Source organism: Molothrus aeneus, chromosome W (assembly GCF_037042795.1).
Source record: "Molothrus aeneus isolate 106 chromosome W, BPBGC_Maene_1.0, whole genome shotgun sequence".
Lineage (NCBI taxonomy): Eukaryota > Metazoa > Chordata > Aves > Passeriformes > Icteridae > Molothrus > Molothrus aeneus.
The window spans coordinates 7,021,176-7,047,936 of NC_089679.1; the positions used below are offsets into that span (position 1 = coordinate 7,021,176).

Here is a 26,761-nt window from a genome sequence, read left to right on the forward strand (position 1 = left end):
AGGGGCCCGCTACCTCCTTGCCGACTGGAAAGGGAGAGTTCCTGGGTTTTTTTGTCTTTAACACGTGTGTTTTACAGAGGCGTGTCTAGCTTCTCAGTGGTTCAACAGAGTGTCAATTGCACAAAAAGCTTTGCATCACTTCCCTGAATTTCTGCCCATTCTAAACCATGACACTCTACCCCTTGCCTCTGCAAAATACACATGTTAAAGAACTACTATCAAAATTACATTCCTTATACAACTTAGAATAATAAAACTTACTAAATTAAACAGAAGGGGAAAAAAACTTCAACTTTCACTCTTAGACTTTTACTATAATTACAATAAAACTTTTTAACTATCATTTTACTTACTTTTATGATCTAATACATGTCTTGCTATTAATTTCTTTTAATAAATTCTCTATTTTACAGTGTTTATTAATTGTTTGTATTTTCTATTAAAAGATGTGGCGGCTTTAGTTTGGAACCGGGCAGAAACACCAATTTTGCTTAGTGGTTTTGGTTTACTAATTTTAGATTTTTTTAATTTTGAGATTTCTTAACTAATGAGTGTGGTGGGCTTTAGTGTTGGCTAATCACTAAGGTACTTCTTGTTGTGCGATAGGATTAAGAGAAAGGTAAAGCAGGTTTAAAACTTTAAAAGGGTATTAAGAAGATTTTATTAAAAGTAATTAAAAGGAAAAAAAGTAGTAAGAATTAAAATAAACTTTTTAGAACACTTCCCTTCCCCTCATAGCTTTTTCTTTCTTATTGACAATGTAAAGAAATTAAACTTTAGATTTTTAGTTTATTACTTCTAAAATAGTATTTTTTCAGTTTATTTAGGGAGAGAAGTCTCTTTTGTTAAGGTTATGGAGACTTCTCTACAAGAGGAAAAAACAGTTCTCTTGTGGCTATTAATTTTGTCACAAATAGCAGCCGCTTGGGGAACCCTGCTATTGCGAAGTTTTTCTCATTTCTACAAGTCTACTAATAGCTTGTAAATGGGCCATGTCAACTTATGGGGTATTGTTTTAAAGATGAGCTGTTTAAACGTAAAAGTTCTTATTATCTATTTCTAAAATAATTTTTGTTTTTGGGAACAGAGACCTTTTTTTTCTTTTGGAAGTACAGGATTTCTTTCTTTTTTTGTTCAAACTTCTCATGGGATCACAGCCATTTTAACATCTGCTTACTTTAACATGGAGGCTTTTACTCCATATCAATTTGAACACTTTTATTTCTTTATAGTTTCATGTGTTTTAAGGAAAAAGAGTCTTTTTTCTATAGCTTACAAGAGGATTTCAGCTCTAAAAACAAGATATTTCTTAACCTCTCTTATCTGGGACTTCTTTACTGACTTTGATGTCTTCAGAGGCTTTGATTCATGTGCTGGTGGCTTCAAACTGACAGAGGGCAGGTTTAGATTAGATATTAGGAAGAAAATCTTTCCTGAGAAGGTGGTGAGGCACTGGAACAGGTTGCCCAAAGAAACTGTGGCTGCCCCGTCCCTGGGTGTTCAAGGCCAGGTTGGATGGGGCTTTGGGCATCCTGGTCTAGTGGAAGGGGCCCTTGCCCATGGCAGGAGGGTTGGAATGAGATGACTGTTAGTGTCGCTTTCAACCTAAACCATTTGATGCGTTTATGATCACCATCTCAGAGATTCTCATCTCCCCTCTTCTGAATGTCACTGCTGCTACAGCATGATTTTTGGAGGAGATATCCCCTTGTGCATCTAGCCAAGTAAAGAATACCTGCTTTTTAATGCTACATTGGTGTTAAGGAGTTTTTTTTTATTTTACCGAATTTTAGGTAACAATTTTGGCAACCCAGGTGGAACACACTCCTGAATTTCAACAGATCTGAGGGATCACAGGACCTCCAGTAAGCATCAAGGGATTCTCAGGGAGAACGTTCAAGCCCCAGTCCATAGAAAATCAAAGCAAGACCCCTGGTCAGATAGAGGCATTCTTTACTTTACTTTAAAGGTGTTGACTGTTAATCTGCCTGTTAGGCCCAGCAAAACCTTTGCAGGGTTGGGTTTGAAGGTACCTAAGGTAGGAGGGAACAGGGAAGGGTTAGAGTCCCTTCTAGGAGCTCCTAAATGGTAATTGGTTGTAATGGGAAACAAAACTTCAAAAGGAGTTTAACAGGTATCTCCATTGCACTGTATCTTGAAACTTTGGAAACAAATTGGAGGTGATCCCCTTACACAATAAAACATATAAAATTTTGTAATCAGTGATGGCCACTTTACATACTGGAAGATAAGAAAAGTGGCCTAAGGATGGAACCTTACAGTATAATACCATATTGCAAGTAATGCTCTTTTGTAGAAGGGAGAATAAGTGGGATGAAGTTCTTTATGTTCACTTGTATTTTCACCCTAAGAAATCATCCAGAATGGCAAAAGGAATGCAGGACAACCCCACAAGATCCATTCATTATAGCCCTTGAAAAGGAAAAGAAAGGCAAATAGTTGAAGATATGTTGTTCTGCGTGTAGAATAGGACAGAGGTGCTTAAAGTGCAGGTGAGTAGAGGAGGAGGATTTAGAGCTGATGGTTGCTCCTCAGCAAAGAATGGGAGGGGAAATGATCAATCACCCAGGAATACGTTTAGATGTATGAGGAGGTTGTGGGAAAGTGGACTGGAATGTAGACAATTTTTTAGGGGATCGGAGGATTTTAGTCTGATTGTGGGATGCACCACAAGGCAGAAAGGAGATGATGGGGGAGATGCTGGGAAAGTTCTAATGGTTCCCTTCCAGGAGGTGGTCAGGAATCATGGTTCCGTAACAGTAAAAAACCCATTTTTAATAGTGGATTTAATGTCATGGAGAAAAATGGCAGGAGTTTATAGGGAAGATCCAGTTAGAGTTGCTAAAGTATTTGAAACCATAATTAGGACTCAGGAGGGCCTCACTTGAAAACAATTGGTTGAATATTTTAATAGTTGGTGGCTGAAGTATACTTTGGTTATTGTAAAAATTAGTGGTTGAACTACATTTGGCAATTTGTATTGTAATGATTGGTGGCTGAAGTATATTTTGGCAATTTGTAAAGAAAGGGGACATTGAAAAAGGGAGTGTCCCCAAGGTAGGGGCATTCAGACATAAAAACTAAACCCAACTCTTTAAGCCATCAAGTTCAAGACCCTAAGTGAAGATGAAGAATTACCCTGAAAGGGAACCAGGGGAATCATCTTTAGCTGAGCACCTGGTTACATTATTGCTGGGGAATGAAAAGGTAAATTTTTAAATTGATACAGAAGCAACTTATTCAGTACTGAATATGTGCAGAGGGAAAACTTAGTTTGAAAGCTGTAAGCACTGTGGGTATGACAGGGAGTGTTGCATTGTGATTTCCTGTTTCACCTATCCCAACCCCCCCAGGTGTGCCAACCTTCCCCCTCCCCCTTTTGCCCTCCTGCCTAAGAGCTGTCCATCAATCTTAACATTCCAGCAAGGCGTCGTGTGGTTGGCAGATGCTCCTCAGGTCTGGGCTCATTGGCCTGTCCAAGTGTCTGTATCCCTTGAGCCTTCCCCTCCTCCCACCTGGTTGGCCCTCACCTGTCCCTCCCCTCCCCCTGTCCCTGGGGCTTAAAAGGACACGAGACCATGCGGCCGTTGTCTTTCGGTGAGCTGTTACCACATTCAGAGGTCTACTATGCTGAAGTAAAACTCTGGATTAAGACTCTATGATAGAACCCGCTCCTTTTCTCTTCACTGTCGCCAGAACCTTTTCCACCAAAGGTAAACTGAGTTCCTACCTTGCCTGGATTTGTTCCGAGAGCCCAGCTGCAGCGCCCAGCCGGCCAAAGGTATCTCTGCGGTGAAAACATCACAGCTGCAGCCTTTGGTCCAGCAGTGAGAGCTAGATGAAGCCAGGCACCCCACACCCGGAAACATCGGGCTTAATACTCTATATAGTGGCATCCAACGTCAGGCTGCTCGAATCTGCAGCCCCAAAAGGAACCTCAGAACCTTGGAAAAGCATTACAGCAGCTTTTGCTTCCGCTGGAAGAGCTGTGGTGGCACAGCTCTCCAGAGAGACTTTGGGACTGATCCCACAAGAAGCCTCGAGGAACGCATTGCACCTCTGGAAAAAACAGCTCCTTTCTGGTGAGCGAATTTTCCAGGGGAGAATAGGGGAGCCCCTCCTGCCCAAGGGGTCCTATTCAGTGATGGGACCAGCCTGCCTGACTTTGCCAGCAACAGCTTCGATTTCGGTATTTCTGCTCCTTGGGGGTGTAGAAGCTCAAAAATCCGTCTCTGCCGTGAGACGTGTTCCTTTTTTGCTCTTGTATTTAGGCTGCGCAGCCCTGCTGAGCGACCACGATTCCCTGTAAAGCTTTAACTCTGTGGTGTGTTTTCACGGTTTTTAGAATTCATGCCGGCTCGGAGGAGCAGGATGGCTCTGCCTGCCCCTCCCCCCGGCTCGGCAGCACAGCGTGCTCTCTCTCGGTGCGGGGGGGTAGCTCTCTTGGCGCGGGGGAAGCTTTGTCTGTCTCTACACGTGCGCGGGGCGGCCCCGGTTTCGGCTCGCCATGTGGCGTGTGGGAGGGGCGCTCCCTTGGCTCTCAGTGTGGTGTGGGGTGGCCCCGGTTTCGGCTCGCCACGTGGCGAGGGGGGGGCTGCATTCCCGAGCGGGGGAGGCTTTGTCTGTCTCCACGCGGCCGGGGTGGGTCCCGTTTCCCTGCTGCTGCTGCCGCGGCACTTTTAAAAGCAATACAGCTGCATTGTAAAAGCTTTCATCTGATATAGCTTTTTAACTGTGGTCTTTTTAGAAATCGGTAGCTGATTTTGGTTTTCTATTCGGTCGGCGGGACTGTGTTCTGTGCCATTTACATCTAACATGGGCTCGAAGTTAAGCACAGCACAAAAAGGAGTGTATTATCACATTATTGGAATTTTAGTTAGTGCAAATGTAAAATTCTCTAAAGGAAAATTGAAACGGTTTATAAGGTGGCTTTTTCTACACTTCCCACAAACTTCTCCTGAGGAAGTCCACAATATTCAATTTTGGGATAAAGTAGGGCATGAATTGATAACCTTGGGACAGTCTGGGAATACATCCTCAGCTAAATTTGTGTTCTGGAGTCTACAAATGCGGACAGCCTTGCTCAAACAAAGGGAATTGGAGAAAAAGCCAAATATCAAGCCATGTACCTCTGCTCTCTCTGTTTGCCCCCTTCCAGCCCTAAACCTCCTACCCCAAAACTTGGTATTTTAAAGAGAGCAAATCCTGCTCATGCGCTGGGAAGTCGACTCCCAGAGCAGGATTCCTTCCCCATCCCCCTCCCCTCCTGTTCCTCGTGACACCTTCCCTCCCCCTCCCTTACCTGCTGTACCCTCAGCTCCGCCCCTCTACTCCTCCCAGGGGGCGTCTGCCGATGTGATGTCACCAGGTCTCCCCGCCCTCTGTTCCCATGGTATCCCCGCCCCCTGCCTTCCCCCTGTCTCTGCCCCCTGTTCCCATTGCATCCCCGCCCCCTCCCCAGGTTCCCACGGTGGGGGCACGCCCACTGCATGTCCCCAAACCTGCTTCTGTTATCCCAATGCTTCCAATGCAAGGGATACAGGGCAGGAAACGGCAGACCCAATACAGGGTCCCACTTTGTCATTCGCCCCTGTTTCGTATCAGCCTGCAGCCCAAGGAGGAGCAGCCCAAACTGCTAATTGGAGCTCTTTCGGACGACAATTGATTAAAGAGATCTGTAAATCTCACAAGGAGTATGGCCCACACAGTCCATACTTCCGTGGCCTTTTAAATTCCGAATTGAGCAGGACTGTGGTAATCCTGCATGATTTAAAACAGCTTTTCTCATGCCTCATGTCCTCTACAGAATTCAAATTATGGGAATTAGCATGGAAACAACTGTTAAAGGAGGCTCTCCCAGGCTTGCATGCTGATCCAAACACAGCGAAAGATAGCAATGGCATGCCAATTACCATTGAGCATCTCTCTGGTGAAGGGCAGTGGTCTGCACCCTCAATCCAAGCTACTGTAATTCCTGCAGTAGCACTCGAGAAAGTAAAAGAAGCAGCTGAAAAAGCATTATTTTCCCTCCAACCTGAGGGGCCTTTTGAGCCCTACAGTAAGATCAAGCAGCTGCCATCAGAGCCCTTTCTGAAATTTGTAGAAAGGTTAAGTAGAGCCATTGAAATCCAAGTTAAAAAAGAGAATGCAAGGGAAGAGGTTTTAGAGGAAATGGCATTTACAAATGCAAATGAACAGTGTCGAGCGGCAATTTTGAGTCTCCCTCTAGAACCTCCCCCTACACTAAAAGATATGCTTCTAGTCTGTAACAGGAAAGTGCCTCTGATGAGTGTTGCTGAAGACACCAGACCAAGGCTGCTGCCAAGACCACCTCAGCGTGTCGCCGTTGCCAGCCCTGCGCCCATTCCCTCAGCACAGCAGTACCCTGGGCAGCAGCGAAGACCACCAATGGTTGACCCCACAAAGCCATGCCTGCTTTGCAATAACCTTGGGCATTGGAGTAACCAGTGCCCCCTGAAAAAGCAATTTGATGAATTTAGAAATGGCACAGGAGGAAAATTACAAGCACTCCAGGGGGTCAACAGCAACAAAAAAACCCAGAAGGGGAGCACCGGCCTGCCAGGTGTGCAGACATAAAAAGAACAGGCCAAGGGAATAAGGGAACCAAAACAAACCAAATGCACGGTAATGTTACTATTTCTGTAAGTGAAGCAGATGCTTCAAAGAACAGGTCTGCTGGTCCACTGTTGAAAGTGCAACAAAATAACCTTTGTTATGATTTAGGTGAACCTATGTTAACCATGTCTTCTGTCAATGAGCCTTACAGGTTGCAGCTGACAGAACCACTCCACCTGAAAGACACGGACTGGCATGTTGTCTCTGTCAACCCAGAACAGAAGGGTACTTGGCACCGAATTCGCTGTAAGTACATCGTCATTGGGGACACCAAACACACACCACAAGAGATCGAAATTGCTCCAGGAATGACAGCATCACATCCTGAGCAATTCGTTCTCGGGCTGCACTGTTTCCACCCACCCCTGTTTCTTCCCAAAGGACAAATTGTTGCACAAGCTATCCCTGTACCGTTTTTGCCTGAAGGCACCGAAAAACAAGGGCCCACAGTTGCCCGGGTCCAAGTTATTGGGAAAGACAAACCCAAATTATGGTGTAATGTCAGTGGGGGTGGGGAGTCAAAACGCATTGAGATGCTTGTAGACACGGGTGCAGACTGCACAGTGATCCCAGTACAAGACTGGCCAGCACATTGGCCTTTGCAAAACGTTGCTGGTAACGTTCAAGGTGTAGGAGGCCTGCAATTGGCAAGACAATCCAAAAGCATCATCTAAATCGAGGGACCAAACGGACAATTGGCAAATATCCGTCGATTTGTGTTAGATTATTTGGCACCTTTGTTAGGGAGAGATTTAATGGCCCAGTGGGGTGTCACAATTGATATTCCAGACTCTCCACAGGATTTTTGTACAGCAGCCATTGAACAAGAGCGCCCCACTCAAAAACTGTCACAGACATCTTTCATGAAAAATCCTTTCTTAGGATTTTTCCTTGTGAGAAGCTGCAGTTTCAGCAACCAAAAGTAAACAATGGTTATCTGCTGCTGTGGAATGCAACAGGTAGACCTGTGATTGGTCTCCTGTGGATGTTTGGATTTCCTGACCACTCATGGCAGAGCTGGCTCTTGCTCTCTGTCTGAGACACAGATCTTTGTTATTCATTCTTGTCTATTCTTAGCTTAGCTAGCTTCTGAAGAAACCTTTTCCTTTCTATTTCTTTTTAGTATAGTCTTAATGTAACATATATCATAAAATAATAAATCAAGCCTTCTGATCATGGAGTCAACATTCTCGTCTCTTCTTCATCCTGAAAACCCTTGTGACCATGGTCACAAAAAACTGAAGTGGAAAACAGACAAACCAGTTGAGGTGAAACAGTGGCCGCTCAGTAAACAAAAAATAAAGGCGCTTGAGGAGCTAGTGGAAGAGCAACTGAAAAAGGGTCACATTGTGGAGACCACGTCCCCGTGGAACTCTCCAGTGTTTGTCATTCAGAAAGCTGACAAAAAGAGATGGCGGCTCCTCCATGACCTCCGACAAATTAATAATGTCATTGAAGATATGGGCTCTCCCCAGCCTGGTATGCCATCCCCTACAATGCTTCCCCAGGATTGGAAATTAGCTGTTACTGATATAAAAGATTGTTTTTTCAATATTCCCCTCCACCCTGACGATGCACCGCATTTCGCATTCTTGGTCCCCACCATCAACATGGAAGCCCCTATGAAAAGGTACCATTGGACAGCTCTCCCTCAGGGCCTTAAGGTCTCGCCAGCGATCTGGCAGTGGTATGTCTCTTCCCTGCTTTCCCCAGTGCGTGCAGCTGCAGAAAAGGCCATCATCTATCATTATATGGATGATATCCTTGTGTGTGCCCCCAATGATGATTTACTCACACATGCGCTTGACCTAACGATCAATGCATTGATTGTTGCAGGGTTCGAGCTCCAGGAAAAGAAAATTCAAAAGATGCCACCTTGGAAATATTTAGGCCTAGAAATTGGAAATAGGACCATTGTTCCTCAAAAACTAGAAATCAATCCAAGGATCAAGACCCTTGTGGATGTCCACATTTGTGTGGGTCTTTGAATTGGGTAAGACCATGGCTCGGTCTGACTAACGAAGACCTTGCCCCTCTTTTCAATTATTTGAAAGGGGGAGAGGACCCAGGTGCTCTTAGGTCTATTACCCCAGAGGCACGGAAAGCTCTAGAAAAGGTTCAGATTGCCATGTCCACAAAACAGGCCAACCGATGCCGGCCTGACCTGCCATTCAAATTTATCATCTTAGGTAAGTTGCCACACCTCCATGGAATCATTTTCCAGTGGGAGGAAAAACAAACACCTAAGGCAAAGGGCACACCAAAAAAGGGCCAGGACCAGAGGGACCCTCTCTTGATCATAGAATGGGTTTTCCTCAGTCACAAAAGGTCCAAGAGAATGACAAAGCCTCAGGAGCTGGTAGCAGAACTGATCCAGAAAGCAAGGACCCGAATCAGGGAGTTAGCAGGATGTGACTTTAAGTGCATTCACATGCCAATTGAGTTAAAATCAGGTCAAAATTCTATGCAAATATTGGAACAATTGTTTCGAGAAAATGAAGTGTCAGTTTGCTCTGGATTCCTACTCAGGACAAATTTCTGTCCACCGGCCTGCCCACAAAATGTTCGAAAAATATGTCCAATTTACTCTGAAATTAAGAAGTGCTTAGAGTAGGAGACGTTTAAAAAACGCTCTGAGTGTCTTTACAGATGCGTCCGGGAGGTCCCACAAGTCTGTTATGACTTGGAAGGATCCTCAAACCCAGCAGTGGGAGACAGACATTGCTGAGGTGGAAGGTTCACCTCAGGTTGCTGAATTGGCTGCTGTTGTTAGGGCTTTTGAAAAGTTCTCAGAACCATTCAATCTGATTACGGGTTCTGCATATGTGGCAGGAGTAGTGTCCAGGGCAGATCAAGCAATACTGCAAGAAGTGTCTAACATCGCACTTTTTGAATTGCTCTCAAAACTTGTAAAGTTAGTCGCTCACCGAGAGCAACCATTTTATGTGATGCACGTCAGGTCACACACCGACTTGCCAGGGTTTATCGCTGAAGGCAACAGAAGGGCAGATGCTCTTGCTGCACCTGCAGTGATGGCCACTCTTCCAAAAGTTTTTGAACAGGCAAAAACAGCTTTTCCACCAAAATGCACCTGGCCTGGTTCGTCAGTTTCACATCACTCGAGAACAGGCCAAAGCGATTGTGGACACATGCCCAAATTGCCAACAACATGCACTCCCTACAGTGAGTGCAGGAACAAACCCTAGGGGGTTGAACAGTTGTGAACTGTGGCAAACAGATGTTACACACATACAGTCATTTGGATGGCAGAAATACGTTCATGTTAGTGTAGATACCTTTTCTGGAGCGGTCTATGCTTCTGCCCACACAGGAGAGTCATCTAATGATGCCATTAAGCACCTCTTACAGGCTTTTTCTTTCATGGGCATCCCCAAGGAGTTGAAAACTGATAATGGGCCTGCCTATAAATCCAAGGAATTCGGGAGCTTCCTGCAGCAATGGGGAGTAGAGCACAAAACTGGCATCCCCTACTCCCCTACAGGTCAAGCCATTGTAGAAAGGACTCACTGCAATATTAAAAGAGTCCTGGACCAGCAACAACAGGTTCTGAAGGTGGAACCCCCCCACAGCCGGTTGTCCAGGGCGTTGTTCACAATAAATTTTCTGAATTGTTCCTTTGACAGCCTGAACCCGCCCATCTTACGCCACTTTGCGGGGAGCAGTTGTATGTTGAAAGAAAAGCCTCCGGTTTTAGTAAAGGACCCTGAGACTTGGAAGACAGTGGGACCTTACAAATTGGTTACTTGGGGATGTGGATACACCTGTGTGTCCACCCCCTCTGGGTTAAAGTGGGTTCCTTCCAAATGGGTAAGGCTCTATGTTCCCAAGGTCTCAGAGAAATCGACAGAAGCGCCCCAGGTTGCCAATGCTGCCTGGAGAAGGAAACGCCGCACGCGTTCTCTGGAGGAAATTCCATGTAAGCCTCCTATCTGGAATAGCTTGTAATATGTTTGTCTTAAGTTCCTTGTACCAGTTTAGATCCCATGGTTCGTGTGTAGCCTCAAGATGCCATGAGACCAAGCCTGCTCCTCGTCCTACTTGTGATCATCCCATCTGCGATCTCCTGGATAGTCCCTCAGCCCAAAGCACGCATGGACTACCTTGGCAAAAGACCTCGGACATCAAGAGAGAAACTGATGACTGACTGAGTGGACTGTTCAAAGGCTGGGGACTCTCGGGCTGGTTGGGATCTATTCTGAAAACTGTGTTTTTAGTATTGTTTGTATTAGTTATTGTTGTTGTAGTTGTTAGCATTGTTTTTGGACTAGTCAAACGCATGGTTCTCAAGTTGATTTCAAGCTCATCTCCCCCTCCTGAAGTTTACCATTTGGAAGCCTTTAGTGCTCCAATGAATGACATAGAACCCTCAGTAGAAAGCACTGAACCTCCTGTAGAGGAGGAACCGATTTACCAACCATGGTTTGGCAAGCATTCTGCACCACAAACCCAGTCCTCTTCTTTTTAAACAAAACTAGGGGGAGATGTTGCAGTGTGATTTCCTGTTTCACCTATCCCAACCCCCCCAGGTGTGCCAACCTTCCCCCTCCCCCTTTTGCCCTCCTGCCTAAGAGCTGTCCATCAATCTTAACATTCCAGTAAGGCGTCGTGTGGTTGGCAGATGCTCCTCAGGTCTGGGCTCATTGGCCTGTCCAAGTGTCTGTATCCCTTGAGCCTTCCCCTCCTCCCACCTGGTTGGCCCTCACCTGTCCCTCCCCTCCCCCTGTCCCCGGGGCTTAAAAGGACACGAGACCATGTGGCCGTTGTCTATCGGTGAGCTGTTACCACATTCAGAGGTCTACTATGCTGAAGTAAAACTCTGGATTAAGACTCTATGATAGAACCCGCTCCTTTTCTCTTCACTGTCGCCAGAACCTTTTCCACCAAAGGTAAACTGAGTTCCTACCTTGCCTGGATTTGTTCCGAGAGCCCAGCTGCAGCGCCCAGCCGGCCAAAGGTATCTCTGCGGTGAAAACACCACAGCTGCAGCCTTTGGTCCAGCAGCAAGGGCCAGATGAAGCCAGGCACCCCACACCCAGAAACATCGGGGTTAATACTCTCTAAGGGAGGAAAGAGAACAGGCCTTTTTTACAACTATTACTATTTAAATTAAGAAAACAGTGGGGGGACCACAGCAATTTGTATATGCCTGAATGCCCAATCCCCTTGTTAGGGGAGAGATTTATTGGGAAAACTGGTTATTCAAATAACTTTCTGGGATGGGGAAATACAAATTCAAATACCCAAATAAAAAGCTGTTGAGACAAAGATTTTATGTCGCAGGAATGAAAAGAGTTGGAACAAATCCCAGAGGAGGTAAAGAATGCTGTAACCATGTTGGTATAGGCAACTGAGGTGCCTGGATGATCAAAGGTGGCCACACCAGTGAGAATTACTCTCAAACCTGAAGCCAGACTGGTAAAGCAAAAACACTATCTTATTAAGTGGGAGGCAAGGAAGGGGTTGGAAAAGCTTATAGACAAATTTTTAGAATATGGGTTTTGAAAGGGTATGAGTCAGAGTATAACACCCCGATATTATGAGTTAAAAAGCAAAATGGGGAACATAGATTAATACAACATTTAAGGGCCATTAATAAAAAGTACCTGATATTTATCTAGTAGTAGCGAAACCATAAACACTCTTGGTGGCACTGAAAAAGGAATACAAATGGTTCACAGTGCTCAATCTTAAGGATGCCTTTTGCTGCAATACCTCTTGACCCAGATAGAAATTGTTTGCTTTTGAGTGGGAGAATCCAAACACTGGGTGGAAGGAGCAGATAGCATGGACTGTGCTACCCCAGGGCTTCAAAAGAACCCCACTATATTTGATAATCAGTTAGCAAAAAAAAAAAAAAATTGGAAACCTGGAAAGAGAAAATCTGGAAAGAACTTTACTACAATGTGTAGATGATAGTCTGCCAAGACTGAAAGAAAGTGCCTTGATGTTACTGTAAATCTGTTAAATTTCTTGGGACAATCTGGATACAGGGTGTCAAAGAAAATGGCACAAAATAGGCAGAAAAACAGTAATATATCTTGGTTTTGAGATCTTGCAGGAAGAAAGAATCTTGGGAAGCAGCTGAAAAAAAGCCTTTTGCCAGATTCCAGAGCCAAGGTCTACAAGCCTTCTTAGGTATGGCTGGATGGTGTCAGTTATGGGGTACTGGCAAAACCTTTCTATGGTTGTCCAATGAAAAATTACTTGGTATGGACTCCTGAGAGTCAGAGGGCCTTTCAAGCCCTACAAAAGCCCTAACGCCAACCCTTGCATTGGGATTCCTACACAACCAAATCACTTTAGTTATCTGTGTGTGAAAGGATCCACCTGGCACTAGGGGTACTGGCACAGCATTTGGGATCATGGAAGAAGCCTGTCCAAACAATTGGATAATGTGAGTAAAACATGACCCAGATGCTTGAGAGAAGTGGTAGCTGCAGAGAAGCACATGAGACAGAGTGGAAATTTTCCAGAGTAGAAATCCATTTTGATTTAGGTGAAATGTACATCTTTGAATTAAGTCTGTAGCTTGCAAACATAGATGTTTAGTCTGACTGCCTGTTCTCGCAAAAAGCCTGTGCTCGAAGAAACTGCTTCAGCTGAAGGACAGAGATAAGGGGGGGGGGCCTTGAACTCTGAAACAGACGGAGAGGCTGCTGTGGGGAAACAGGGCAGGATGACCCAGGAGTTCTTTCTGATAAAGAAAAATTAGCGTCAAATGTCACATGAAATCAGTAGAATGAATATGTATGAACCTATTGTGAAATTGCATGCATATGTATTTGAGAGGAAGATAAAAAAGGATCTGGAGTTCCCAGAGGTACTCATGTCAATTTAAGAGGAACGATTCCCACATTCATCCAGCGATTCCCACATGCGTCCAACGCTGTAATAAACATACCGGCTTTACAACTTTCACAAAAGTTGTGGAGTTTGTTTGCTTCCACAAATCACACAAAAGCTGATATGTGCCCCACATAATAATAGCTGGTTTGGAACAAAAAGGAGGACATTGGATATCGCCAGCAGAATGCTGAAATACCAAGTTGCCCTACTGGAGCAGGACAATGTTGAACTTAAGGTAACCACTGCTTTGAATCCAGCCATGTTTCTCCAAGCTTCAGAAGAAGCCCAGATACTTTTGTGCCATGACTTCATGGTAACTATTGAACAAGTATGTTCTGGCATACTGGATCTCAATAGTGATTCCATCTGGGAGCCAGAACTGGATGTGCACACTGGTAGGAACAGCACGGTATGAAATGGAAAATGGGTAGCTGGGTATGCAGTGGGAACCTTGACCCAGGTAATAGAAGCCCAGGCTTTACCTTTTAACACTTCAGCACAAAAAGCAGAATTAATGACTTTACAGTGAGTGCTAGAAATCACTGAAGGAAAAAGAGTAAACATATGGACTGATTTAAAATATATTTTTGAAATAATACACTCCCCCATGAAACCATATGGAAGAAGATTGTTATTGGCACAGATGTCTCCTATTAAGTACAAAGAAGAAGTTAGTCAACTACTACAGTATGCAAAAGTAAAAGTCAAAAGAAGTGGCCATGGTGCCCTTGTAAAGCTCATCAGTTTGGAGACTCTCCAGTTAATATAGGGACTCAACTGACAAAAATGCTAAAGACATTGCTGAAAAAGGTATCCTTGCACTAATACCTAGCAAAAGTTGAATGTCCTGGAACAAAAACCAAATTATAGTAATCAGGACAGGCAGCCCCATCATTAGAAGGTGATTGGTAATCTCATGCAGGCAGATAATTGCACCTCCACAATTAATGTATAAGATAATAAAATCAAAACACATTAGGAAATAGACAACATGGTAACTAGTTTACAAAGGAATATAGTAAGCACAAAGATGGCAGAAATTCATAGATCAGTTGTTGCAAAATATGTGATTTGTTTTGCCTAATAATCTCAAGGAAGGAAGAAGGCCACCTCCAGGGCTAGTAAAACAGGGGAATTCACCAGGTGATTCTTGGCAAATTCATTTTGAAGAACTGCCCGGGAAGAATGGGAATTAGTACTTTTAGTATTTTGGTACTTTTTCTAGATGGCCAGAAACTTTTCCATGTCACACCAACAAGGCAAGGGAAATGTCAAAAGTTTTTCTAAAATTAATATTTAATAGCATTGGGACTAACTCTTTCAAGTCTTAAAAGGTACATCATTATCAACAGATAAGTGGGGTTGCACTTGTATGTACATCCTTTCCAACCAGAAGATATGGTGTGCATCAGAACCTGGAACTTTGGATCAATCCAGGAGAAGTGGAAGGGACCATATCAAGTCTTCCTGGTAACCTACACTGCACTCAAGGTAGAAGGAATCAAACACTGGGTTCATCACATGCAGGTAAAACCAGCAACCACACATCAAACACAGCAGAAACAAGACTGACTAACACTGTGTAGGTTTTTTAATATATAAATTCTGTTGTTTTAGGTAAAGAATATGATCTTCTAAGAGGATACTATTTATTGGATCTAGATGAAGATGATAAATAATTGCATACTTATAATAATAGAAACTACATTCTTATCTTCTGGGAAGGGGAATGTGGTCTTCAAGTTAGTGCAAGATTTTGGCAGATTACAGAATTTAACTTCTATAACAGCTTGTTTGCTAACACCAACCTCTGCAGAAAATCCAGTTCTGTGGGGAGCTTTAGTCAGCAATTTGACAAAAATCTGGTAACACAAATGGGAAAGATAAAGGGAACAATAGTGGGATGGATATAAGAATCCATCTTTACTCCTCAAATATCTACCTTTAGGAACAGACTAGCTATACACAATTTGACTCTGCAAATGGAAATTTTAGCAAATGCAACTCAGTTGGGGTTTACTGAAATAGATGAACAATTGCAAACCATGACTAAAATGACCTTAAAAAACAGATTGGCTTCAGACTTATTACTGTTGCATGAACATGGAGTATGTAGATACTTGAATTTAAACAATACTTGTGTGCACATTCTGAATGTGACTGCTAAATTGGATGATCAGGTAGAGAGAATAAAATCAGTTGCTGCATCTATCAGAGAATTAAGGGCAGGATTAGAAAGCAGCTGGTTAAGTAAAATATTTCAAGGATTTGAATTTCCTCTAACTGGTTGGTTGGCCTCACATTTGCAAAGTATAATTGTGATCATAGTAATAATTGTGATTATGTTACTTGCCTTAAGCTGCATAAAAAACATGATTGCTAATGCAAGACAAGGAACTTATATGATGTTAGTAAAAAAGCAAAGTGAGGCTTATGAAGGCTTGAAGGGAAGACAAGCTTCACAAGTCTCAAAGGGGAGGGATGTTACCAGATGATAAATTGTCTACACCTGGTGAGATAACACAATGCTTATTCTTCAAAAACCACAGGCATATGGAACTGCACAATGCCCATTGCATAAGAAGAACTGGAAGTTCACCAGCTCTAGTGTTCTGCCAGCTTTACCAGGTCAGCTATAATGCTGGAGTCCCTGACCACTAAGAATGCATGCGTAAAGGGGAGAGAAAATATGTTAACAGTTTTGGGGAAATGATTATCATACATATGTTTATTCTAGGACAATCAATGAATATGTATGTAAAATACAGAAACTTTCCTGTATTCAGCATGCACAATTTTTGGAGGACATATCCCCTTGTGCATCTGGCCAAAAAAAGAATGCCTGCTTCTTAATGCTACATTGGTGTTAAGGAGTTGGGGCTTTTTTTCTGAATTTTTGGTAATACAGGCAGCAGAAGAGCAACATAATCCTTGGCCATTGATTCACACAAACTGGTGTGGATATCAACCCACTTTATTATGTTGTATTAATGTATTGATGACATATCACCATTCTGCACCTTTTGCTTGACAGTGTAATGCCTGGCAAAGGAGTAAAGCAAGCTGAGTCTTAAATAGCCCCCAAATTAATCCCCAGATATATAAAGGGGAGCTCCAAAAGAGCGTCCATATCTTACCATAGTTTTAAGTTCAGACAAAAAATAAATAGCAGTAGAGAAACCATGCTTAGCAGAGTAAATACTGTAAGCATAGCTGAGTGTCAATCAAGATTATAACATACAGATAAATTTACAGCCTCTGGCCATATTAATTTCATGCCTAGTAACATGCCTATGCTGTTAATTTCTTTTCATGAACATTAGGATGATGTCCAATGTGTTTTGTCTGTCCTACAACATAAAGGCTTGCAAAACAGTCTAAAATATTTGCCTTTTGTCCTGGTTTGAAATAAATTTGGGAGGAAACGTCCAAAAGGTGTCTCCTCTGAAAAGGCAGATTCCAGAAGTCCCTCCCCAACTGCTTCATGAATTAAAAAAAGGGAAGCCTACGTGTCTTTGAGTTAGCCAGGCTATGCTGCAGTGGCTAAAAGGTGTGATCCCGCTACTGACTGCTATGGGAGCTTTGACTTGCTCCTTTCCACTTTCTCGAGCCCACAATCCTGACATTAAGAGTCTCATGCTCTACTGACTGAGCTAGCTGGGCCCACTTTCTTAAGCCCACAAGAAACACATGCCAAGAGAAAGGAATTCGGGGGAGGAAGTGAAGAAAAAGCATTCCACCACTTCTCCTCCCCTTTCACTCTTAAAGGCACAAGACTTATATCTGGACCAAAATTACAGATGATGGGGATGCCCGACCATACAGTCATAATAAGATTTTTCACTTAGATAAAGTTTATGTTGTTATTCTCCCATGGGTGCCCATCCTTTAATGTCTGTTAAACTAGATACTGGCTGAAGATGAAATTTGTGAACAAGATGAAAGATTTGAAAATTTTGCTTTCCAAATGTGCAATCCTAGAGACTGTAAGAAAAGGCCAGTACTGACAAACATGCACTTAGAAGTATACCAAGATGTATTGGGTCTGGTTGAGATAGAGTTCATTTTCCCATAGCAGCCCTCACAGTGCTGTGCTTTCTATTGGCAGCTGGAAAGGTAGTGATAACACACCAGTGTTTTGGCTACTGCTGAGCAGGGCTGTCACAGCATCAGTGCTGTCTCTCAACATTACTCCCCCCCCTGTCCATCAAGGGGCCAGGAGTGGGCAAGACCCTGGGAGGGGACATAACTAGGCCAGCTGACCTAAATAGACCAAATGGGGTATTCCATACCATAGGATATCAGCTTAGATATAAAAGCTAAGGAAGGGAGGATAGACAGGGAGGGCATTTGTTATTTACAATGTTTGCATTCCAGAGCCACTGCTATGCATGCTGAAGCCCTTCTTCCTGGGAAGTGGCTGAACAATGCTTGCCAATGGGAAGTGGAGAATAATTTTTTTTCCCCTTTGCTTACGCGAGGGCAATTTGTTTTTCTTTAGTAAACTGCCTTACCTCAATCTACTAGCTGTTTTCTATCTTATTTTCTATCCCCTGCCTCACTGGGAAGGGGAGTGATAGTGGCTTGGTGGGCAGCTGGTGTCCAGTCAAGGTGAACCCTGTACAGTCCTTTTTGGCACTCAATGTGGAGCCCGAATCCATGACCCTATGGGTCTTATCATCTACTGACTGAGCTAGCCGGCCAAATTTTAATGATAATTTTTAAATATGTGATTCACACAGGCAAAGGGTAGAATGTATTGGGTTTGCATGACCAAGCTTTGGTAGCTGAGGCCTACAGGGGTGGCTTCTGTGAGGAGCTGCTGGAAGCTTCCTCCATGTCTGGGAGACCCAATCCCTGGTGGCTCCAAAGACAGATGTGCCTCTGGTCAAGGCTGGGCTGTTATAGATACATATTATAATATTGGCTTTTTGCAAATATTAAAATGGATTTTATATGTGTGATATTAAAGTAACTTTGTTATAAATATATATCTTTAATTTCTGCTGTTAATTAATCTTAGACATAGTAGTGAAATAGCTATGCAAGTGTAAAATGCCTGCTTGGATGGGATAACATCCAATGAACATAGGATGAGGACACCTGCTACAGATATGCCAATTATCAGCACTCACCGTCTGAAGAAAGCATGGACCAAGGCCAGAACTGGAAGTGATAAGGAGAAGGAGCCTAAACCACAGCCAAGAAACATGCATGCTCTAAAAAGGCAGACCCGAGGAGGGGCCATGTAAAACAGTTCCTGGAAAATGTAAACTAGTGTATGGATATGCATAAGGGTCTAGGAATATGCAAAGGGCTGATGTAATTGGAAAGGTATTTAAGGGGTATCCCTGAAAGTTTTAGCTGAGTTCCAAGATGCACCTGGCTGTAATAACCTTTGCTCTATGGTCCTTGTCTCCTATTGTCCTTTATTAAACTTTTTAAATTTTAACAGGAGAGTGAACGTGTTTTTCACAGGGCCAATTAGAAATGGTGGTAACCCCTCTGTGATAACATATTTAAGAAGAAAGAAAAAAAAAGTTATTGCACAGTTGTAATTGTGGCCAGAGAAGAGCGGAGTGAGAATACATGAATATGTGAGAGGAACAACTATGCAGATACCAAGGTCAGTGAAGAAGGAGGGAGAGAAGGTGCTCCAGGCATCAGAGCTGAGATTGCCTTGCAGCCTGTGGTGAAGACCATGGTGAAGCAGCCCATGGAGGTCCACGGGGGATGCAGAGATAAACCTGCAGCCTATGGAGGACACCCACCCTGAAGCAGGTGTATGCCTGAGAGGAGGCTGTGACCCTGTGGGAGGCCTGTGGAGAGAGGAACCCTCACTGGAGCAGCCTGTCCTTGAAGGACTGCACCCTACGGAAGAGTGGGTTGATGCTGGCTGGATTCCAAGCACCCACCAAAGCTGCTGAGACATGGGGGTTAGAAAATTATTTAGGTTAGAAATTAATTTAGGATTCAGGATAGCTGTTTTAGACGATGTATGTTGCTTAACTTGATTAACTTGCTTGCAAGGCCTGTGAATATGAGACAGGAAGGAATGCAGGGATCCTGATAAGAAGAGCTCCTTACCCAAAACAAGGTATAAGGAATGGGAGAGCCTGAAAGCTGTTGGAGATAAGAGAGGCTCCTTGGACTCTAAACCAGCTTAGACCAGCACTGTAGTTAGGGCTACAGCCAAGATACTAAAGAGCATGCACCAGGAAGAAAAGGGGAAAAGTTCACATTGATGAAGACTCATTTGCCCTTCCTCCTGCGACCACCAGACGACCACCAGAGCACTGCGTAAGCGCAGAAGGACTGATAAGCTAATTCAAATACAAAGCGGGGCTAGGCAATTAATATGCATGAAACTATTGTGAAACTTAATGCATATGTAGTATTTTATAAAATAAAAAGAGGGTTAGGTTTCTTGGGAGGCACGAGTGCTTTTGGAGGAACTATCCCCCATGCGCCCAGCGCCAAATAAATACATGCTTAATTTACAACTTTATGAGTTGTGGAGTCTTTCTGCGAATCACTGCTCTCTATCACTCCCTGTCGCAACTGGACAGGGGAGAGAAAATATAACAAAAGGTTCATATGTTGAGATAGGGACCAGGAGAGATCATTCGCCAAATACTGTCACAGGCAAAACAGGCTAGAATTGGAGATATTAATTGAATTTATTACTAACAAAATCAGAGCAGGATAATGAGAAGTAAAATAAAACCTTAAAAGCACCTTCCCCTCATCCTGTGGATGTGACAGCCTGGTCAGACAGCAAGAAAACTAAATTCCTTTTCTCACAGTGGACTTGTGAGACTTTTTAGGGAGTTGTAGAGAAACGATGATAACTTGTTAGTATAAACAACCTGCAGGTAGTGTTTTCCTACTCTGTTTTTCTGGTCCTCTCAATGACTGTGAGAAAGATGTTTTTGTTAATTAGCCAATCAAGTAGAATGTGTCAAAGCTGTCTATAAAAGAAGAGAGTTTTTCATATTAAAGCTGTTGTTGTGCCAACCAGCCTTCTTGTGAATCTGTGTCATTTCTTGCTCAACAGTGACATCACCCCTCCCTCCTTCCTGGCTCTACCTCCTACCCCAGTGATGCAGGGAGACAGGGAATGGGGGTTATGGTCATTTCATCACTTGTGGCTTCTCCCGCTGCTCAGGGAGAGGAGTTGTTTACCTGCTCCACTCTAGGGTCCTTCCCACAGGAGACAGCTTTCTGTGAACTTCTCCGACATGGCTCCATCTCACGAGCAACAGCTCTTTGTGAACTGCTGCAACATGAGTGTGGAAGCCCTGAGGGGGCATCTACACCCCATTGGCTCCTTCCGCTGTTCCCATGTCTGAACATAGGTGTTCCTGAGCCACTCCCTCCCATTTCCCTGATTGGCCTTCACCTTGATACTGCCCGAAGACCAAGGTCAGCCCGGGAGGCCCCTGGGGGGGAGAGCTGGACCCTCGGGGTGTGGGTGCGCCTGGGACCTGAACATCTCACGGCATGGCTGAATTAAACATCTATGGATATTATGCAAAGGCCCTTTTTGTTTCTTTACCCTGGACTTTACTAGCAGCAATTCAGGCTGCAACAAATGGCGCCCAACGTAGGGCCTCTGGATTAGTCTGAGACCTCTTCTCCTGGAAAACATCTGCACTAGACCACCCTGAGAATTTCCTTACTCCAGTGTGGTGAGTTTGAAATTTTGGTTCCTTCCTCCTGGTACTCTCGGGTGTTGGAAAGAGACTGGGCTAAGATGGAGACAACACTCACCCACACACAACAAGAAGTTTACCTTAAAAAGTCTTTTCTTCAAGAAAATTTTTGCTTTTCAGAGGAGGAGTTGAAGTATTTTGTGCAGTGGTTATTTAAGCATTTTCCTTATATTTCGCAGAACTTAGTCCTAACCGATGAATTATTGGAAGTACTTTGGGAAAGGTTAAAAACTAACACAGAATTCCATCCTTTATTTAGTATGATGATGAAATGTGTTCTGAATCTTGAGGATGAACACCAGCTGAAAACCCCTCCTCCGTGTTCCCCTCTTCGTGCCCCTGCATCCCCTCCCTTGTCACAAGGAAAGACTCCCCCAGGTTCTCCCATCTCTACTCCTGCTGCCCAAGATGGTGGAGACCGCATGGCAGGGGCCGCAGGGTCTCCCGTTCTGCCCTCTGGTCCCCACGCCTCCTCCTATGGACGTGTTTACCTCAGTTGCTATAGCACCGCAAGACGTGGCAGGGGTGGCAAGAGCCGTATCCCCTTGCACAGGGCTGCCCCCGCTCCGTGCCCCACTGCGGCTCTCCCCCCTGCAGAAAACCCGCAGCCGCCCCGCCGGCGGTCAGCAAGGCCAGAGCGAGCCGGCCGATACTCGCTGTCCAGCCCACCCCGCAGCAGCCTGCTGCTCAGGGGCCGAGGGCAGGCGGGCGAGACCGGCGGACCTGGGGCGCCGCTGTCACGGGGCAGGCAGACAGCCGCGTTGGGGGATGGCTCAGAGCTGCAGCCCTGGCAGCAAAACCACAGCCCCCCGCCCACCGTCACTGCTCTGAGAGCCCCGCACTGGCAGTGCCTGCAAGCACCAGGTGAGACAGACCCCCGAGAGGGGGCCGAGCCTGAGCACGGCCACCAGCACCGGGAGCAGAACAAACTTTGCACAGCAGCGCACCAGCACCAGCAACATGTCCAGCAACACCAACACAAACCCATTGGCAAAGGTAAAAAAATCCTTGCCATGAACGTTTTGGGGACAGTAAAATGGTTCAATGTATAAAACATACGGTTTCATAACCCAGAATGATAACAAAGAAGATGTGTTTGTTCATCAGACTGCTATAAAAAAGAATAATCCCAAGAAATACCTCCACAGTCTAGGAGATGGAGAAATTGTGGAATTTAATATAATACAAGGAAGAAAAGGCCCCCAAGCAGCCAATGTGACAGGACCTGGTGGAGTTCCAGTGCAAGGCAGTAAACATGCACCAGACTACAAACCTGCAAAATATTATCCACATCATAGAAGTCCTCCACACACCTACCAAGGAAATAGAACCCAAAACCAACAACCATCAAACACCAGCAACAGCCTAAAAGCAAGAAGAGCACAGAATACTGGCAAGCTGTCCTGCATCCAAAGGCCCATGTCGATAATGAAAGAACCTTCCAGTCCAATAAGTCCCACTTCTTCTAATACCCTTCCCCAGTTCCTGTGGCCTTCCTGCCCCCCTCCCACTTTCCTCTTTTCCTTTCCATTGTCCTATTACCCCTTTTTTATGTTCCCACAAATTCCTACCACCCTTTCCCCTCTCCCATGGTCTCCCTCCACTAATCCCTTTCCCCAGAGTTCCTTCAGAATACCAGAGAGAGCGTGATTAGAAGGGAAAGAAAGGAAAGTTTCCCTAAAGTAACCATCTTTTTCCTAAAGTAATGATTTCTATTTGGAGTTTCCAACAGGCACACCACCACCTACGCTACCTTGTACAGAGTCTATCACAGCCAACCACTTTACCACAGGAGACAAAGCCCCTGCTAAAGAAACTTTCTCCTGACTCAGTTTCCTGATAAACCGTGCTAAGAAAACCCCGCATCCCTCCTGCCAGCTCTAAGACACTCCAGAAAATCTTTTTGGACATTGAGGACTCAGAATTGTTTGCATTTTGAAAATTGTCTTATGGGCGCTTTTGATTGTTTTTGTCATTTTGTGTTGATTCAGTTAATCCTTCAGAGAAGCTTTCTTAATAATATAAAAAATTGGGAGCTGTGGAAGCCCTGAGGGGGCATCCCCTAAGTTACACCCCATTGGCTCCTTCCCCTGTTCCTATGTCTGAACATAGGTGTTCCTGAGCCACTCCCTCCCATTTCCCTGATTGGCCTTCACCTTGATACTGCCCGAAGACCAAGGTCAGCCCGGGAGGCCCCTGGGGGGGAGAGCTGGACCCTCGGGGTGTGGGTGCGCCTGGGACCTGAACATCTCATGGCACAGCTGAATTAAACATCTATGGATATTATGCAAAGGCCCTTTTTGTTTCTTTACCCTGGACTTTACTAGCAGCAATTCAGGCTGCAACAATGAGTCCATCCCACGGACAACAGTACTCCTCAAACTGCTGCAGCATGGATCACTCTTCCACAGGGTGCAGTTCATCAAGAACAGACTGCTCCAGAGGGGTCTCCTCTCTCCACGGGCCTCCCACGGGGTCCCAACCTCCTCTCAGGCATCCACCTGCTCTGGCGTGGGTCTCCTCCATGGGCTGCAGGGTGACAGCTACTTCACCATGGTCTTTGCCACAGGCTACAGGGCAATCTCAGCTCCAGTGCCTAGAGCAGCTGCTCTCCCTCCTTTTCCTCTGACCTTGGTGTCTGCATAGTTGCTCCTCTCACATATTTTCACTCCGCTCCTCTCTGGCCCCAATTACCACTGCATGATAACTTTTTTTTTTTCTTCTTAAACATGTTATCACAGAGGTGCTACCAACATTTCTAATTGGCCCAGTCTTGACCAGCAGCACATCCATCTTTGGAGATGCCAGGGATTGACTGCCAGACAATGAGAAAGCTTCTAGCAGCTTCTCACAGAAGTCATCCCTGTAGCCCCCTCACTACCTAAACCAGGCTATGCAAACCCAATAAAATGCTAAGCTCACTTACCAGCACCTTTTTACCCTTCAGGTTTATCTGATGCTGGTCAGTCCGATTTTCTAAGGTGCAGAAGGTATATGGGAAGATTTACTGCTTGTATTTTAAAGAAATGAAGAGAGAAAGAAAAAAAAGATAAAGACAATTCCAATACTTAGATTATCACCTGTTGGGGATCAAATTAAGCTTACATTTAAATATGAAATATCAGAAATTAATTGTATAGGTTTAAGTTTAATTGTAACTTGCTTACAGCTTGGCATGAGTGGACCCTGCTTAAAGCTTAGGAACAGTGAACTTTAAATGAACTCTGTTAGCATGGATGGCTAAACAGAGGAGAAAACAGAAAGGCTGAATATGTTCAGATAAGGGTTGAGACCCTGGAAGCCCCCAAGGCTGACCCAAGCTGGAAGGTAAGAGCAGTTAATGGCCTGCCCATGTGGACATGGGGAAAGAATCCAATGATGTGTTAGAAGACCCCAGACTATAAATCACCATTGGACCAAGAGATGCGTGCAGGGTGTGTGAAGATCAGGTGCACAGACTGTAAGGGTATAAAGGTCCAGGAATTTCTTTGTTCAGGGTCTATCTCTGGAGGCACCCAGCTTGAGCTGAAATAAACTAACTCTGCCTTAGAACCTAGGCTCCAACCTCTTCTTTAGCAGACAAGTTTAACAGCTGGTGGCATGGGTCATCATAATCAATCATTCAGTAACAAGCTTAGCTCATTTTCATTAAAAAAAACCAAAAACAACACCAAAACCCCAGACCTAAGTTCCAAACAGTAATTAGAAGGAAACAAAGGAGAAAAAATAAATAAGAAAATTAGTGTCAAAAATACATTGCAGGAATCTGTCAATTTTTATGAGTTATATTTTGGAATAAATGTCAGACCTTTTTAATAAGCGCCAGTACTGTTTTTTTTTTTTATTTAAAAATCCACTTAGGGAGCTTTTAAAGCTGTATAAACTATAAAAATACTGAAACCAAGAAAGAGAGAGATACCTACTGAGATGTTGGAACAAATGTCAGAGGAAGAGAATTTAACCAAACCTGTATCAGCACTCAGTTCATCTAGCGGCCCTCTGGTTCTCCAGGTAGATCCTGAGTCTTGATTTCCTAAAGAATTATTGTGCTCTTGAACTACTGCAGCTGCCAACAGATTGTCCACATTTACCACTTCTGGATCTGAGTTTGTGTCTGATATATCATAGTGAGCTATAACTGGAGGTCCATCTGCAGAAGTAGAGAAAAACAACACAGATTAGAAGTCTGCATACTGTGAAAACCCCCTCTAAAAGTACAAAGAACAATAATTTAAGGATTAATACCATCTCCTACGTGCAGCTTATGGTTTATAGTGATACATTCATTATATGAATCATTAAACTTCAGTTAATGAACATAGTCTGAGATTACAGAGACATTTTAACCTTTGCATACACAGAAAAACTCATTTATGAAATTATCACTTATTTGTGTATTATCTTTTACATTAACGCATCAACATCTCCATATCTGATGACATTATATTTACAATCTTAAAAAAATTCAGTTTCAAATAAAAATAATAAGATACAGGACATTAAATTTGGCAAGACAAAATATCTAGAGAATTTTACAAAAGTCAAGTGAGAGTTTACATTACATTATGGTTGATTGAATAAGACTAACTTTTTGATATAACTGATCCAGTGACAATAAATTTAACATTAGGCAACTTTCCTTTCATAACATTTACCTGTCAAGGGCAGGGAATTTTTCAAAGTAGCAATGTTTTTTGGTGATGTTTTTTTAAAATCAAGGATAACAAGAAACAAAACTATCATATGCAGTGATAAATGTGCTTTTAATTCAATATGATTACCATATGCATTTTTGGTCACCAAAGTGAAGAAGGTAAGAGGGAGAGAAAATAGCTTATTAGATTCTGAAATCTGTTCTTGAGGAATAACAAAAAGCTATTTTGTTAGGACCAACTATATTCTTTGTAATGAATGAAAATCACTTATAATTGGAAAACATGCTAGAAACAGAAGAGGCTCAGAAAAAAAGTCAAATTCAAGACAAAGATTAATGTAGAAGCAGAGAGAATGCAAAAATAATTCTGAAAGGATGTGCAGTTTAACTTAAATGGTTCACCCCAGCTACAGCTTGACTCATAGTGGATGAAAGTGGCTGGAGTTCCCACTCTCCAAATGAGGCAATCAAAACTCTTTCCGCCAAGGCTTCATCAACAAAATCAAGGATTAAATAGAAAAAAGTTTCAAATTTAATTCTCTTAAAAGCTGTTTCTCCTGAGGTTTTTAGGGTGGGGTTTCTTTTGTTTTGGTTGTGTTTAGTTTGGGTTTTTGTAACTTGGTGCCTGAAACATAATTCAACTCACTATTTTCAGAAGCGCCTATTTTGTGATCAGCAACACACTTCGTTGAAGAGTGACCATATCACTTAAGTCATACTAAAGGTCAGTATGGCAACAAGGTATGAAGAAATTCACAAAATATTTCAAATCAGACCTGCCTCCAAATCAACAATTTCATAAAATGATGTTATATTAGAAACTTAAAACAGACCTCACAAAAATAAATGGGCAGTTAAATGACAATGT

At 43.7% G+C, this 26,761-nt stretch overlaps 1 protein-coding gene across 6 annotated transcripts in view; it reads right to left on the reverse strand.

Annotated features, from left to right (window-relative positions):
- Positions 1-26,761, reverse strand: part of LOC136568494 (protein ARK2N-like) — a 99,519-nt gene that overhangs the window by 27,890 nt on the left and 44,868 nt on the right. For 5 of the 6 annotated variants that reach the window (XM_066568496.1, XM_066568497.1, XM_066568498.1 and 2 more), the window contains one exon: positions 25,207-25,389. In XM_066568496.1, coding sequence (XP_066424593.1) covers positions 25,207-25,389 — 183 coding nt within the window. Of the gene's footprint in view, positions 1-24,165; positions 24,247-25,206; positions 25,390-26,761 lie in introns of all 6 variants that reach the window. The other variant, XM_066568499.1, reaches the window with a different exon arrangement.